This window comes from Sphaerodactylus townsendi, linkage group LG03 (assembly GCF_021028975.2).
Source record: "Sphaerodactylus townsendi isolate TG3544 linkage group LG03, MPM_Stown_v2.3, whole genome shotgun sequence".
NCBI lineage: Eukaryota > Metazoa > Chordata > Lepidosauria > Squamata > Sphaerodactylidae > Sphaerodactylus > Sphaerodactylus townsendi.
In genome coordinates, this window is record NC_059427.1 from 50,973,868 (window position 1) to 50,990,538 (window position 16,671).

General features: G+C 42.6%; 1 protein-coding gene across 2 annotated transcripts in view; it reads right to left on the bottom strand.

Moving 5' to 3' along the window:
- Positions 1 to 300: 300 nt before the first annotated feature.
- CHCHD6 (coiled-coil-helix-coiled-coil-helix domain containing 6) overlaps positions 301 to 16,671 on the bottom strand; it is a 235,375-nt gene continuing 219,004 nt past the window's right edge. For both annotated transcript variants that reach the window (XM_048491338.1, XM_048491337.1), the window contains one exon: positions 301 to 852. In XM_048491338.1, the coding sequence (XP_048347295.1) occupies positions 829 to 852 (24 nt within the window). In that variant the 3' untranslated portion in view covers positions 301 to 828. The remainder of the gene's footprint in view (positions 853 to 16,671) is intronic.

Consider the following 16,671-nt stretch of genomic DNA (forward strand, 5'->3'; position numbering starts at 1 on the left):
ATGCACTAGGCGCGAGCCAATGAGGGTGTGGCGGGGGCGTAGCAGGGGCGCAGGGTGCATGCCTGCCCAGGCGCAGTTCCCCCTTGCTCCAACCCTGGCTAGACCTTTTGTGCCTTTCCAGCCAAGCCAGAGTTATCCATCCAGCTCTTGGCATGGAACAAATGAGATGTCTGATTTAGAAACACTGTCTGGTTTCTATTGTCAACACTGACTGGAAGTTTGATGGAAGGGGTGGGGACAAGGACGGAAAGGAGGGGAGTCATTCTTGAACTGTTGGATCACAAAACATTTGACAGCGTGTCCATCAAACACTATTTATTGTTCTTAGGGGGAACCTTTAAAGAGAAGAGGGAGGAATGCTTTGGTTGGTCTCATTCACTCAAATGTAAACATACATGGAGAGCCGTGTTAACCATAACAAGTGAGACTCTGGCATTTCTCCATGTTCCTAAGATGCCTGGTTTTAAGGAACAAGGACAAAGGCAACATCTTATGGAACACAGACTGGGTAACAGAGAAAACAACAGTTAGCAAGCTTTTTATGGAAGCTTCTGTCTTGCATGCTGAAGGTGAAGGTAATCTGCTCATGGGAATTTTTCTCTCTGTGAAAAAAGGATGAGGATGTTGATGCCCATTTTGCACAGCATTGCTTCCTCAAGCTTGGGACTCTTCCACAAGTCCAAATCCATCAATTCAGATTGATATTTGCAGGCATCTGTATATCGGAGCCATGCTGTTTTCCTGGACCTCTGCACAGAAGGCACTCATTTGCATCAGCATGAATCCAGAAAGATCCTGTGCTTCTGTACTTGGGCTAGCAACTCAGCTTTAATCGAAATGGACCAACAGTTCCTGAAAAAGAGAAATAGTGATGAGTTGTTACTTAGCTAGGAAGACTACTTAAATGTGTAAAACAAGATGGCTGAACCCAGTCTTGGAAGAGAACACTCTGTAAATCCCGAGGTTCGTCATAACTTGCTTTCTGCAAATCCCAGTAAGACTTAAAGGTAAAATTTATCTGAAATACTAAAACTATAAGGTCTAGCACCACTTTTATTTGCTTACTGAGATACAGCAAAAGGCAAGTTCCTGCCCCGAGCTTACAATCTAAAATTATATACCTGGGGATGAAACACAAGGAAGGGAGAAAGATTAAGACAAAGTTAACAGGCAGAAGAATATGTACCCATTTCAGTGACACATACTTAGACTTCATTTCAAGAAGGCATAGGGACTAAGAGGTTGTGATGTTATGGAGTAACACACCCATGTGGTGTGTTAGTTGAATTACATTACATGGAAACAAATTGTTTCTTGAACTGTTTTAATGCAACCCATTAGCCACTAAACCTAAGCAGGGGCTGATGGGAATTGTAGTCCATGAACATCTGGAGTGCCATAGGTTCGCCACCACTACACTAAACCATGAAGCTGTGTAAAAATGACCAATCTCTTCAATGACCATTCAGTATCAATACCAGTCTCCTGACTGAAGAAAAGTCAGAAGTTAATCTATTTCAGATCTTGGTGAAAACTTTAAATCTCAGCCAATGTTCACACAATATTGTCTTTTAAGAATTCTATTTAAAATCACTGTAGTAGTTCTGAACAGAACAAAAATCATTATGACACAGAAAACACTACAATATGTAAATGAGATTATGAATAAAAAGCATACATGTCATTCTTCCTCTTATCTAGTCTGCATTCAAAAGTTAAACACAACTCTAAAATTCTTACCAAACCTTTTCAGAATAGTCTCACCAAAGATGAGATCTCACTGCAACCCAAATTTGAGAGATCTGAAGATTTTAGGGTGTGGCTGTTTCATGCAGACATAATTAAGCGAGTCTCACAAGACTTTATTAGACTGTCTAATTCTTTTTTTTCTAGTGGTGTGATGTTAAACAGCTCTAACTTTCCAAAGAATAATTGTTGCAAATTGTGTTCCATTTGTTCTAGGATTTATTCTGGGCATAAAGCCATTGATTCATATGTTGTTCTTCTCATGAAAAACTGTAAGTTAGCTAGAACACTGAAAAAAATGCATGTTTACAGATTTACACAAAAACCTAAAACAAAACTCTCAAGCCTACTGTGTCCTAAATGATGGGTTAAGGTTAAAATTTACAACAGTGCCAAAAACTACTCAAAAAGCAAGTTTCAATATGGAATTCAAAGGAAAAAGATATGACATCTTGTGCGGGTTTTGGAAGGGAGCAGCAGTGGCGTAGTGATTAAGAGCAGGTGCATTCTAATCTGGAGGAACTGGGTTTGATTCCCCGCTCTGCCGCTTGAACTGTGGAGGCTCACTGGGGAATTCAGATTAGCCTGTGCACTTCCACACACACCAGCTGGTTGACCTTGGGCTAGTCACAGTTCTTTGGAGTTCTCTCAGCCCCACCTACCTCACAGGGTGTTTGTTGAGAGGGGGGAAGGGCAATGAAATTGTAAGCCCCTTTGAGTCTCCTACAGGAGAGAAAAGGGGGATATAAATCCAAACTCTTCTTCTCCTCTTCCTCCTCCTCCTCCTTGGATTGTTGCCTGCCGCGCCAGGGAAGATACTGCCTATGTGTGTTACGGGCATGCCTGCGCCACCCGGCCACCCACAAAAGGAATCCAAAGGCTGAATCAATCCTGTGGCCAAAACCCCCGCCTCCACAGGGAGGGGTAACTTCCCAACCAAGGTTCCAAGAGAAGCGCCCATATCGGCGTAAAACCAGCAAATACGAGGGAGGGAGAGAAAGCAAAAAACCACCTGCTTTTTACCCTGCTTGCTTGGAGTCAGTGCAGGTCACTGGACTCTGCTTCATGCACCCAAAGCCACTTTAGATCTGGTACAGTACTACCCCTAGAATCCACCAATTTCTCCATTATTCCCAACCTGTCCCCTCAACACTGCTTATATCCTGGGACTGCACGTGTATTCTGCTGCTTTGATTATTGTGCACTTGTATTTTTTCTTACAAAAACTGACTACTGTATACATAGGCAACAAAGATCTCGAGCTTTCCTGACCTTTTGGTAAGATGAGAGTCTGCTCTTGCTCATTCTCCACTCTAAAAGGGACAGACTCCCACCATGTCAGGTAACACCACACTTATGAATGAAGCCTTGAAAGAGATCCAAAAATGTATCCGTCCTTTTAAAAATTGGGCTCTGGTGGTAAAAGAGTTTTCCTTTGAAGAAAAGATTTTTGTACTAAAATTTCTGATAACAATCTGGGTCCTTATTCTGTTTTGAGATGCAAGGTGAAGGACTATCAATGGCATATTACAACAAATGAAATTCTTCTGACTGAAAACTGTCTGACCAGATCTGGTGATATGTTGAAGTTTGTATGTCAACTGAGCAAGAAGACTGCATTACAAAATCATCAGATAAGATTCATCAGCCCCCAAAGATTACTGGTTATCCATGGACTTCCCAGTTTGCAGCTCATACCCCAAAAGGTTTCTGTGAATCAGAGCTGCATTTGATGGCACTAATCAATCAATGGAAGCTGCTCTCATGGGAGGTTTGATAAAATTACTTCTGAGAACAACACATTGTGGGTGGAAGGACTAATTGTTATGTTTCCCTTCTTCAAAAGAAACATTTGGCTCACCAGGGTTATGGGGCTGGCACTGCTTGGAGGCTGAAACACTTTCAGTGCAAGGCTCAATAGACATGGTGAACTCTGTCACAACCCCATCAATAGAGCTGCTTGGTACATGGATTCCACCCAATGTCCAAGTTTGTATTACACCAGTTCTGAGAAGATGATGTAAAAGGCGTGTATTTACTAATTCCAACAGCAGAAAAGGCCTCATTCTTGGATTGGATATTAAAATTGAACACTATCCAAAACATATTGTAGAAGAGCACAATATAATGAACAGGGCAATGACTGGAAAGTACTGGAAACTACCAGCCATTTATGCAGCAAGTTCACTCGGTTATTGGAGGGCTGCAATTCCCATTTTGCTATATCTACTGAGCACAATAGATTCAAGTGGACATCTTGTCAAACTGGTCACTGCTCCAATTTAAACCATTGTCACTTGCTACTATCATGCACGTCAAGCAGTAGGATACTTCATACAGACCCTCCAAACCAATAAAAAACTATTGCTGACAGAACAATATTATATATAAAAAGGCCCTGAGGCTGCATCTATTAAACATGCAGATGCGTATAAGATTGCAAGGCTGCCTGCCAAAGACTTCCCAGTCCTCTACTTTTTCACAGTGACTTATGGAATGTGTTAATTCCATAAAACTCAGGGTGGATTAAAAAAATTAGGAAAAGGATTGGTCCCTGATACAGGCTGTACTATATTAAAAAAACAGAACACCTACTCTATCTACTATCAAAAGCATGGGATGAGTCAGTTTCCATACCTCAGAATTAAGTATGACTTCATTGACTTATTCAATGATTATGCAAATTGGAACACTGGTCTTTTGTTTTAACTGGGAAGGGGAAATACTTGTCCCCATAATCTGGGGACAAGTCTGACATGATTTAGGTTCTACAAAGTGTCCTTTTCTCAAATATGTGCACCATGCTCTGATACTGTTAACAACCTGGGCTTCTGACAACCAGATCATTGGTGCCTGATTTCTTCCAATTTTGTCAAGAAACCCTGGGTTGACCATTGGACAGCATGAAATTGCCCCCAAGTGGACAGAGGCACACAATAAATGAAGGGTCACCCTTCACTCCCTCCCCTCATGCCACCCCTTCCTCCCTCCCCTCCCTCGGATGCCACCCCTCACTCCCCTCCCCCTCTCTCTGCTAGGGTGGGTGGACCATGTCCAGATGACGGGTTCCTTTCCCTCCCCTCCCCTTGCATGCCACCCCTCACTCCCTTCCCTCCCTCTCCCCCCAGCTGGGGTGGGTGGGTGAGATCCCAGATGCTTGGTGCCCTCCCCTCCCTCCGCCCCATGCCATCCCGCACTTACTCCCCTCCCCACGCCTGCCACGCCCTCCCCTCCCAACCCCACTCCCATGGGGTGGGTGGGCACGTAGTCCAGATGCCAGGCCCCCTCTCCCTCCCCTCCCTTGCATGCCATCCCTTACTCTTTCCCCTCCCCTTGCATGCCACCCCCTACCTCCCCTCCCTTCGCTAAGGTGGGTGGGCCAGGTCCAGATGCTGTGTCTTCCTCCCTCCCCTCCCCTCCCTTGCATGCCATCCCTTACTCCCTCCCCTCCCTACGCTAGGGTGGGTGGGCCACGTCCAGATGCCGGGGGCCCTCCCACTCCCTCTCCTCCCTTTCATGTTGCCCCTAGCTTTCTCCCTCCCCTCACTCATTCCCCTCCCCTTCCTGGCTGTGCTTGGATTTGGGTAAGATTTTGTGAAAACCAAGGAACCCCGAAGCCAAGCTTGATTTTCAAAGACAAAACCAGAAAAGAGGTCCAGTGAATGCAGTGATACTTCAACATCAAGCCCACTATGGGTTGCAGTCACCACACAATCTTTAGTGGCAGTGAAAATTGGTACAAATCATGGGGATGGGAAGGGCTAATCCCCAAACAGGAGATGCAGTCACATTCCCAGAGCATACCTAGCAATAGCCACATTGCACATTTTTTCTATCACACATTAGTGCCCCAGTATGCCTGTCAACTCACTCCCGCATATAACTTTATTGACAAGCCAGCTATCAACACCAATCTGGGATGGTGGGTGGGGGGGAGAGAGATGAGGGTTGTACTTGGCCAGACATATTGCATGTGAAGAATGCAGATCTATTTTTTCCCCATGGAAGTAAGGGACTAAAATAACACTGCTTTAAGGATGTCAGAATTAACCATCAATGGTTTTGTTTTCAATGCATACACTTTGGCAAATGATTGCAATGGCTGAAAATAATATCTGAAAAATAGGATTAAAATGATCCTTGTGAGAAAGCTCATAGTGGCCGATTATGCACAAGGTCTCTGCTGCATGCTGGGAGCAAATGTTTGTCACAGCAAGATTTCTTGTATGAACGTATTTCCCCCAGCCCTGCTTTCACTCTCCATTCTTCCCATGGCAAACAAGACCACTTGTTGTGCAACTTTAATGGCCTCCAAAGCCAGAGCAGGGCAGATTCACCAGTGAGCACAGCTTTGCCCCACACATCTTTCCTCCACCTCACCTACAAGGGATCAAGAGGATGTGGCTGTGAAACTAAATTTCCTTTTAGATGGGTACAAATAATGCTATCTTAAATTTTCTTCATGTTACACAATGCAGCATTTTCACAGACAGAAGGATCCTCTCTCCCTCCTGATGCAGCTTCAAATGCTACATCATTTTGGCATGATTTGAGCTGTTGCTGACAGAAGAATGGAGTGATTTTCACTCTTTTGTCCTCTCCACTGCAACCCAAATGGCTAGTGCTCCATGTAGATCTCATGACCCAGGGAATAAACATACTTGGGGTTGAAAATGGCTTCTGGTGGGAGGGGAGATCAGAAAGGATTCCTTGCATGGTCCTTGCACCAGATCCAATGAGAAGTTAGGATTTCTTGCTTCAGTGTGCCTTCACTTTACACTTACTTTCAGTGAAACCTCATTCACCATCCTGAATAATTGGGATAATCAGGGAAGTTGACCAATTCATTACTTGTCCCTTTATGGCCACCTCAGCTTGGGCTTCTCAATAACCCACCAGTCCTCTCAGTCGGAGTATATTTTATTTTCACACAGCACTGGCTGTCACAGTAGAATTAGTCAGTTTCACATACACTGACTAAACTTCTCTCCTCAGAGATTATATGTTTACAGAACAGTTAAGGCAGATAGCTTTTTACTCAAGGAACTCCAAAATCTTCTCAAATTGCTCTTGTCAGGGAGTTATTCTCCTCCCTCTCTGTGTCAACAAGTTTTTAAACCAATGAGAGTGCAGTGTTATGTGTCTAATCAGGTGGCTTCCCTGTTTCTAAGGCTTTCCCCACACTCTGTAATGTACACAAACTTCCACCTTAAAATCACACTTACACTGTGCAGTCCCTCACAGCTCCAAAAAGGAGGCGAATGAGTTAGTTTGTCTGCATTCTGAGCAAAGTGGGTGGCAGACTTAACAGGGGCTGGGTGCAGCTGAATCAGGTTTTGAAGACAAGGTGATTGGGGGCAGATTCCAACAGCAAATGAATTTCACCTTTTACTTAATTACCTACATAAACTGCCCCTATTACTGCTCTTCTCAAGACTTCAGCTTCCTATATTTCCTTTACGTCTGTGGAAAGTATGCTTGGATCAGTGAACTGAACATATAATACACAAAAGTATTTTGACTCGTCAAGCAGGGATTGCTGTAGATGCCTGCTTCTTGTTTTGCCTGAAGTCAAAGTGATTTGGAGGCCTGGAGACATTCTTAGGGAAAAAATATTCCTGTTAATGTGCCTTACGTTAACTGCCTTCAAAAACTGCTTTCTTCTCTTTTCCCCTGATAAGAGCATGTGATTATATTTCTCTGAATTTTATGAATTGACTGGCTTTCTTTCTCAGAGCAATCTTCCAATGCAAGACTATCTCCGGGCCCTCCATCCATAAATGGTTACCTGAGCCATTTGTTTGAAGAAGGTACCTGGCTGCGGGGCTCCTTACATTGCCTCTTTGTGTTCTGAATGCCACATAAATTGCTGGTGCACCTTAATCACAACTGACCAGTTGTAATGGATGGATTAGAATGGGCTTGGACAGCAAAGGAGTCTCTTTGCTTTATCCATATTATTTCCTTAAGGGACTTTTTTAAAAAACAGATCAGTATGTTGCAACTACAGCTCCAATCACCTACACTATGTGGAGTAATTTATAACATCTCCTAATCTTTAGCAGTTCTCAGACTCACCTGTTTGCTCATGCATTATAGCATATTGATTTCCCTAGGACAATTGCTCTGATCGTAGTTATTACCTGAAAGAGCCTAAATCATTAGCCCATTCATAGGAAGTATTTTTCACTGATTGTGAACCTCTGCAATTCCCAGAAAATTGTTAAATAAAGACACCCAAGCTTGTATATAGCCCTGTCTTCTCCCAAAGCAGCCCCTTGCAATAACTCATTGCAAGGAAGTAAACCTCTATTGTGGGCACAAACTGGAAAGCACAGGGGATGAGAAGAATGAACATAATTTTGCAATGAGTCACTACCAAGGAGGATGACAACTAATTAACAGGGGTATCAATACCAAGGGTGATTTTGCTAAATTAATGTTAACTGCATTTAATCTCATGGTCCACCATTAAGCAAGTCCCACCAGGTCAAAACGACGTTATTTGTGCTTGTTATAAAGATCCCACTTATGTCTTGCAATGGATGTAAAAGAAAAAAACAGGCAGGAATATTCTTGATAAACTCTCTCTGTTTTGCTCCTCCTTTAAAAAGTGCTACGGCAGTGGTTCTCAACCTGGGGGTCAAATGACCCTTTCACAGGGGTCGCCTAAGACTCTCTGCATCAGTGTTCTCCATCTGTAAAATGGATAAATGTTACGGTTGGGGGTCACCACAACATGAGGAACTGTCTTAAAAGGTTGTGGCATTAGGAAGGTTGAGAACCACTGTGCTAAGGGGATACACCAATATTTGTGTAGAACTATCAAGATGCAAAGTGTCTTACACTCCATATCCCAATCATTCTTGCAAGCAACCTTGCAATGCAGGTCATTAATGCTCTTATTTTACAGACAGAGACAAAGACTAAGTGAAGAGTGATCTGGCCAACTGGGAAGCCCAAAGGTGAAGCTAGAACTAGCACTACCATCACCCCCTCTCTTCCATTGGATCACACTCGATCACTAACAATGATAACTTAACAGGATATTAACTTACTTGTATCTCAGTCCCATTTAGGTTTGCTCATGGGTAAATCCCACAGCATTCAACCCCTCACACTGGAGTCCCAAGCCAAACTAGTCTATTGCAGGCTTCAAAATGCTGCTCTCCAGAGCCCCTTAATAAAAAACAACATACCATGTGGTTTGGGTCTAAGTATGACTGGAGACATATATTTGTTGTCAATATAGTTGAAAGTAGTTTGAGAACGCCATTGTTTCACACAGAATGCACACACATTTCTTTTTGTGCCCCTATTACTTTCTGCAAACAGGTTATTGGAACAATGCAAAACATTAAAGTCAGTTTACTGGAATACAAAATGGGCTATACATACAAGACAAGCTACTGTCCATCTATCAAACTACCATAAACTTTCCAAAAGATTAAACATATGCTTTCAATTTGTCTATATGCTAGCCTTGAACCAGTAAACCCAAAAACCTTGTCCCCTTTTGCCTGCACGTACACAAACAGGACTTACAGCAGAGAAAGGATGACATGAAGGATCTCTCTTGTGGCAGAACAAATCCTAAAATAGTACTAGTATCAGTGGATTTCAAACATTTTGAAGTGAGACCTACTTTTAAATTCACTGTGCTTTTCAGGACCTGTTCGCAAAGCAGCTTTACACTACTCTTCCATCCCTAACAGAAAATGCAGGAATCTCATTTCAGTTAACAATAGATCAGTTTATAGTTAATTTCTAATGTTTAATATTTACAAATGTATGGATACCCAAGCAACGGGCTATATTTAATGACCTTTTGGACATTATGAAAAGGCAAATCCCAATTTGTTTGTTCAGAACTTTTGTATGCTACCTCTCCTGAATGTGGCTGAGAAGGCTCACAGCTGAAATGATAAAACAATACCTCACAGGTTTGTTGTACATATAAAAAGGAGGACAGGAGAATGATGTAAACTTCTTTGGTTCCCACTCTGGAGAAAGGCAGGGTATAAACGAAGCAAATATATAAGGAATATAGCTCAAGATGAGAGGCAGATAAAAGACAGACTGGTGAATGGCTAAGAAAGACCAATTGAGGCAGGGAAATGGGAAAGGATATGGCAATTGCCAAAAGGAGGGAAAGTAGGGATAATATGGGGAGAAGGATACAGGGGAAAGTGATGTGCCTATGATGGCTTTAAGGGAAGGGAAAATGGAAAGACTGGGGAAGGCAGAGTAAGATCCCAAGCAGGGTTCCCGCTTGTACAGTATAAACACAATAAGCATCACAGCTGCCTTCATGGAAACAAAAATAAATGGTCTATAAAGAAGAGGAAAGAATTTTGGTGACTTCCTTTGTTTACAATAGAATTAACCCCTACCCCCATTCTTCAAGTCCCCTAGACCCCAAAAGGGATAAAAGAATCCAGTTGGTACATGTTTTCTACAATGTAATAATGAAAACCTGCACAGATTCCACTCCACTTTTAAGGGAATTAAAAGGGGCTTTAGAAGTATTCATGACTAAGACCTCTGTTGACAGTGACAATGGAAGGAATACTCGCCTTTCCAAAGGCAAACGGCTATACAAAAATCACTCCATGACAAAACTGGACCTCACTGATGTGCAGTGCAACCTCAGAACAGGCTATAGAATGAAGGGCAGGCAGACATCTTGGGAGGTTGTTGTGGGCAGAATGAGACAAACTGCACCATTCCCATCTTTCTCTTGCAGATTGGAGAAACAAAGGCTGGACGTAAGAGACTCTGGCCACACGCACCTCATTTAGGTCACTTTAAAGTATGACAGGTAAAAATCACTCACATTTGAGATATTAGAGACTGCACATTGCACGTTGTGAATTTCGTGTGTGGAAATATAGGGTACCCTCCCAGTTGGACAGTTCTTATTTCCCAAGTGCTGAAACCTTTCAACGTAAACAAGTAGAATAAAACACTGACTTAAAGTTTCTTTTTTAATTGCATGCTTTCTGAGAAGTTTGGGATCTAAAGAGGAAAAGCACATTCATCTGCAGTCTCCCCAACTCAGCTAATTTCTATTTACATATCTTTGAAAGCTTTGTGCTTTTTGGTCTTGGCTTTTTACTCGGTTGACATTTCAGATCTCCAGCACGGGCAGCCATTTCCACTGCAAACATGTACACTGAACATGTGGGGCGGGGAATAACGGAAGAAAAATATCCCGGCATGGTGTTCTCAATTCTGCCTCTGCTCGGTGATACTGAAATTTCCCCCAGAAGTATTATGAGTTTGACTGCCTTTATTTGTTTAACAGTTCACATTTTCATTAAGTTGTTGCTCTTCGGCAACCGGTAATTTTATTTGTATGATAGCTGTATTCATCTTGTGCCTACAGGTGCCAACGTTGCTCCTTCTTCTCTTTGGTGGGAGGAAATGTATCAGCAAAGATAGAAGTAATGCTCATCTAGAGCTGCAAACTTAGGAGCTCTGATCTGCAGGTTACCAAGAAAGCCTCATGTGTTTCCACTGTCATTGTATAAGTCACATCTTCATCAGTATTAGCAGGCTCAGAGCTCCAGGCAATACCCAAACACGAATTAACATCTTGTATCAGGAAAGGGAAGGCCACTAGAACAAAGACATTTTTCTTTGAACTGGATTGGCCATGCCAAACCACTGATGAAATCTTGATTGTGCCCTGGAGAACTAGAAAGAGTCCTGTTGGGAGTATTTACATTCATTTGGGTGCTGTGTGGTTTCCGGGCTGTATGGCCGTGTTCTAGCAGCATTCTCTCCTGATGTTTCGCCTGCATCTGTGGCTGGCATCTTCAGAGGATCTGAAGAATATTTACATTCAGTTTATCAGGGAGATTTTAACTGCCCAAGAACTATGTGAATGCAAGAAAGGAAAGTAACTCAGGTGGCCTCACCTACAATGCTTGATGTCCTGCCTCACGGGGCCTCAGAAGAGAAGACTCAGCAAAGGACAAGAAGGCAGCAGACTGATCCTGTCAGGATTATGATGCGAGCTCAGTGACAAACTGGGTTATGGCTAAGATTAAACTCTTGCTATTTATGAAGAAACACACATGCAACACTCCTGAAACAAACGTCTCTCAGGGAATTTGACATTTAGGGCTGCTTTTTAAAGAGACGGGTGCGCTACAGCAAGTCATGCCAAATGTCTGCATATAACAGGGAAAATGACAAGGCCTATCTCTCTCTTTGAAAGAAGCCCTCTGAACTATGGAGCTGTTTCTGGAGCTTCTTTCCCTGGCCTTTTCTCAGAGAGTGATGTATATATCATAATGATGACATTAGATTTGCAAGTGCCTTTTAGAAACAGGAGAGACTCAAGTGCGCCCTGTATTTTTTACAAAACCACATAGGAAGTAGGACAGTGACTTTGCACCTTCCTCAGCAAGCCCAGGGCAGCGTGAATAGACCAGCTTATGGTCAGCCCCAATCACCAGTTGGATGGGAGACCACTGAGGAAGACTGGGATTGCTTTGCAAAAACAGGCACTGGCAAGCCATCTCAGAATGCCTTTGCCTGGAAAGCCCCATGAGGAGTGACTGTTAAATCAGCTGTAACTTAAAGGCAAGTTATTCAAATAAGCCCAGGCCTTTTGAATCTACAGAGAACAGGAGAGTGTGGTTCAAAGCCCACATATAGTCCAAGGGCAAGTTTTGGTCTCCCAAAATCCAAAGCAAGAAGGGTAATGTCTAACTTCACAGAGAGTGAATTAGCAGAGGTGAGCTACTTAACTCCAGCCATTTAAAGACAGAGTAAGAAGGATAACACCGAACAAAAGAAAAGGACTATCTAAATGAAACGCTTAAGCAGCAGCTTATATGCTTCAGGAAGATGAAAAGAAACGTAATCACAAATTAGAGATGCTTTCACACAGCCCCTGGCCATGCAAATAGTTTTCACTCCTCAGTAAAGTATAGGTGAAAAATAAATAAGGGGGCGAATGCATTTATAATCAGTCATACACAATGTTACTAAAAACCTAGTTGGAACTGCAAGGGAAAGAGAAAAGCCTGGATACATGATAAAGAATATTGTGCTTGACCTTCGGCAATGTTTGTATTTCTCAATCTTTTGCTTATCTCAGAAAAGAGGATTCTGGGTCTCAGGATAAAAACGAACTATGCTGAGAACTTTGTGGTGAATGTATCCTGTTTGACCAACATAGCCGACCTATAAACTGAGCCTCTGAACAGTTTGTCTTGCCCTTGGCTCTCTGCTACCCAACTCAAGCTGTGCAGCAGATAAGCATCATGTCTCTATGTCTTGTGGCTACCTTTGTGCCTTGTGTCCCACGCAAAGACAGGTCAGGATGTTGAAATGTAAGGCATCATGCTGTTTCCCACCCAGTTTACATCTGCACAGTGGGAAGCGCAATTTAAATGACCTGCGTTGGATACATTACCAGCTAGTGATGGCTGTGCAGTTGCCAGCATCTATCTTGAACTGCAAGATCTGTCACCTAAGGATAGTTTTGTGCTGCAGTACCTTCTCTGGCTACTGGGATGGATAATGCAGATATTAATCTCTCAAGAGCCATCTCTCCTTCCTCTTGATTTCAAACCTCTAATTAGAGAAGAACCATGTCGTAGAGACTGGCTGACGTTTATATAGTAGCAGTCTTCCCTCTAAAAGACCTGAGGTGAGCTGCTTAACTTGAGCAGTTTAAAACATACACAGCAAGAACCACAAAAAAAATATCACTTTTTAAATAAATGTGCTGCAGCTGTGTCTCCTGGACATGGCATGGACAGATTTCTCTTCCTCCCTCTTTTTGACAAATGGTACCGGTTGTGTCTTGTAATTTCCTTCTCTGTGCAGCATATGTCTGTTTGTGATAGATACCAGCGCAACTGCTTGGGTGTCCAGTTATCTGCCAGAAAAGTATTATCTGCTTGGAACCAAGTCATACTGAAGCAGCAGCCCCAGAGGCAGACAGAAGGAAGGAAGGCGAGGTGGTTGTCAGCTGGGAATATTTCAAGTGCTGCTGATGGAAAGTTTCTAGCAAAAAAACAGCCCCCACAGCCAATTTTGGAGTCATCCTTTCTTCTTCCCTGCCATTCCTAAACTACTGATTCCAGAGTTCTTCATTTCCCCCTAGTCACCTTCCCTGAAAATATTTAACAACTTAAAACTAGTGACATGATCCTTTCCACATGGTTCCATCCCATATCACAGCAGAGGTATGAGTGTGAACAGGCAGTGCCCACTGTTACCATCTCTCCAGTCCTCTGGACAATGGGGTAAGAAAGATCTAAGAGATGAGCCCCACTAAACATGGTTCTGGCATTCACAGGCACAGTATAGTCATGCAGGAATTCCATCATGGGAGAAGCATTTGCATACCACTACACCTGTACCTTAAAGGCCCAGAGTCACTCAAAAGTGATAGAGATTCTACATGTGGTAAAATGCAGAGGGGAAGACAGCTCCCCCTCAAAATGGTGCTCTATTTACTCATTATGGATTGGTGCTGTATCCAAGGACAGGCAACATACCACCCAATCTGTAACGTAGTACGAACCACAACTTGCATCTTGTACAGGAAGAGTGATACTATCATGTCCTAGTCTGAAAAGCAGATCCCTCACTTATACCAATTACACAGCACTATGATTATCATCCCTATCTCGGCCCATGAGAGGAGTTTGGAGGTAAGCTGGCTTGCTCATCACTGGCACAATAGGGAAAATTCAGGCCAAACAGTCTCCAGGATGCTAACTAATTTAAAATATTGAAAGGAAGGATGTGCGGTAGCGACTAAGAAGGAGGAATTGTACTAGAAATTATTTAAAGCACCAGAGAAAGTCCAGTTGCCCCCAAACAACCTAAGGTATGGAGGGATTAAATATGCAAAACTGCCTAATGTGGAGTCAGAGCAATAGTTCAGTGAGCTCTGTGCAGTACTAGCAAGAGATCACCAGGATCCCAGGCAGAGAAAGGGTCTTTCTTGACACAGGCTGTATGAGATCCTTCTCACTGGAGATGGCAAGGACTAAATCTAGGGCCTCTGAATGCACAGAAGGGGCTCACTCTATGAGCCCCAGTGACTTCCCCCAAACACACACATGCACGCACCCTCTGCACCAGTGCCTAAGTGCATCACAACACTGAGAGGGTATTTCAGTCCAAAGAAGGGATTTCCCCATTTCAAAAAAATTCAGGGAGGGAAGCAAAGCAAAAGATATATCCCAAAGGCAATGGAAACCAAACATAATACTTGTCAATGAACAGTTTCCTTCCAGCAAGATATTAAGACTATCAAAACAGATTAAATGAAGACATTTGCAGACTGCAAGCCCCTTCTGGAGAATATGTCAGAAATGAAATGCAACAGCACGAAATACATAATCTTCCAGAGGTGTTCAAAGAACTTTGACTTAGGAATCGGATTTTTTTTCTCTTTTGCTTGGATGGGGTGAGTCGATACTAAAATCATTTTGATGGGATTATTTCATGGCATTAACCATTTTTTAAATCTGTTTGTAAAGTTTTAAATATGTATTTGTTTAAAACCATAGCTGCCGAGCCTGGGTATTTAGAATGAGGGAAATAATAATGTAGATATCAAATAACCTCAGAAGCCTTGATGGATAACATAAAGGCAACATTATTTATTTATCAATAAAATTTGTAAGCCACTTCTCCAGAATGGCTCACAACTAAAACAATAAAAAATCAAACACAAAAATAAAAACTAATAGAAACAAATAAATCAGGCCAATAAATCAGGTCAAGTCAATAAAATAAAATAAAATAAAACTCGGTCAATAATAACAACCCTGGTCATAAAACTCCATTAAAACAAACCTACAAGTCTAACTTTCATCAGGGAGACTGGGCTCAATCATCTAGACTGGGCTTTGCAGGCTAATGGCTACTCCACAACAGAAATCAGAAGAGCTTTAAGACCAAGAGAAACCCAGAGGACTGAGGAGAAACAGCCCCCCACAGGAAAAGTATTTCTACCATACCTCAAGGGAACCACAGACCAAATAAGGAAACTGTTGAAAAAACATAACCTACAAACAATCTTCAATCCACTAGAAAAATACAGCAGAGTCTACGTTCAGCAAAGGACAGAGAGACCCCCGCACTTCTGCAGGAGTCTATCGCATACCCTGCAGCTGTGGAAAGGTCTACATTGGAACTACAGAATGCAGCATTCAGACACGTATTACGGAGCACGAAAGACACTGTTGGCTTAACCATCCTGAAAAATCTGCAGTAGCAGAACATGCTCTAAACAAGACTGAACATAACATTCTATTTGAAAACACTGAAATTCTGGACAACTCGGAAGGTTACTATGTCAGACTACAGAGGGAGGCCACTGAAATCTATAAACACCAAGAAAACTTCAACAAGAAAGAAGAGACTCTGAGAACAAAACATGGCTAGCAGTAATTAAAAACACCAGAATCAAAGGCCAAGGGCCTGCTAAGTTCATGGGCAATGGACTCCACTCAGACACAGGATTTGCATTCACTAAGACAGTTGCTGCTGCAAGGAATGCAAATGTGAATCACTCCCTGGACTAAAAAATCCCACCCGCAATACAATACTATCAACCACACCTTTGCATAGCAAGTTCCACCCAAACACTTACTGATTGGTTCCCCACCCTGGGACATGGACAATGTATACCCCACTAAAACATTCCCTTCTCACTGGACACAGTGTGTAACAGACTTCCCTCTGTGATATACCTCTGAAGATACCAGCCACAGATGCAGGCGAAATGTTAGGAACAAGATCTACCAGACCACAGCCACACAGCCCAGAAAACCAACAACTAGTTGAATCTGGCCATGAAAGCCTTCGACTATGCATACAAGTCTAAAATGATACAATGATAGGACAGTTCTCATGCTCGGGCTGACAATAATTGAGTTTTTT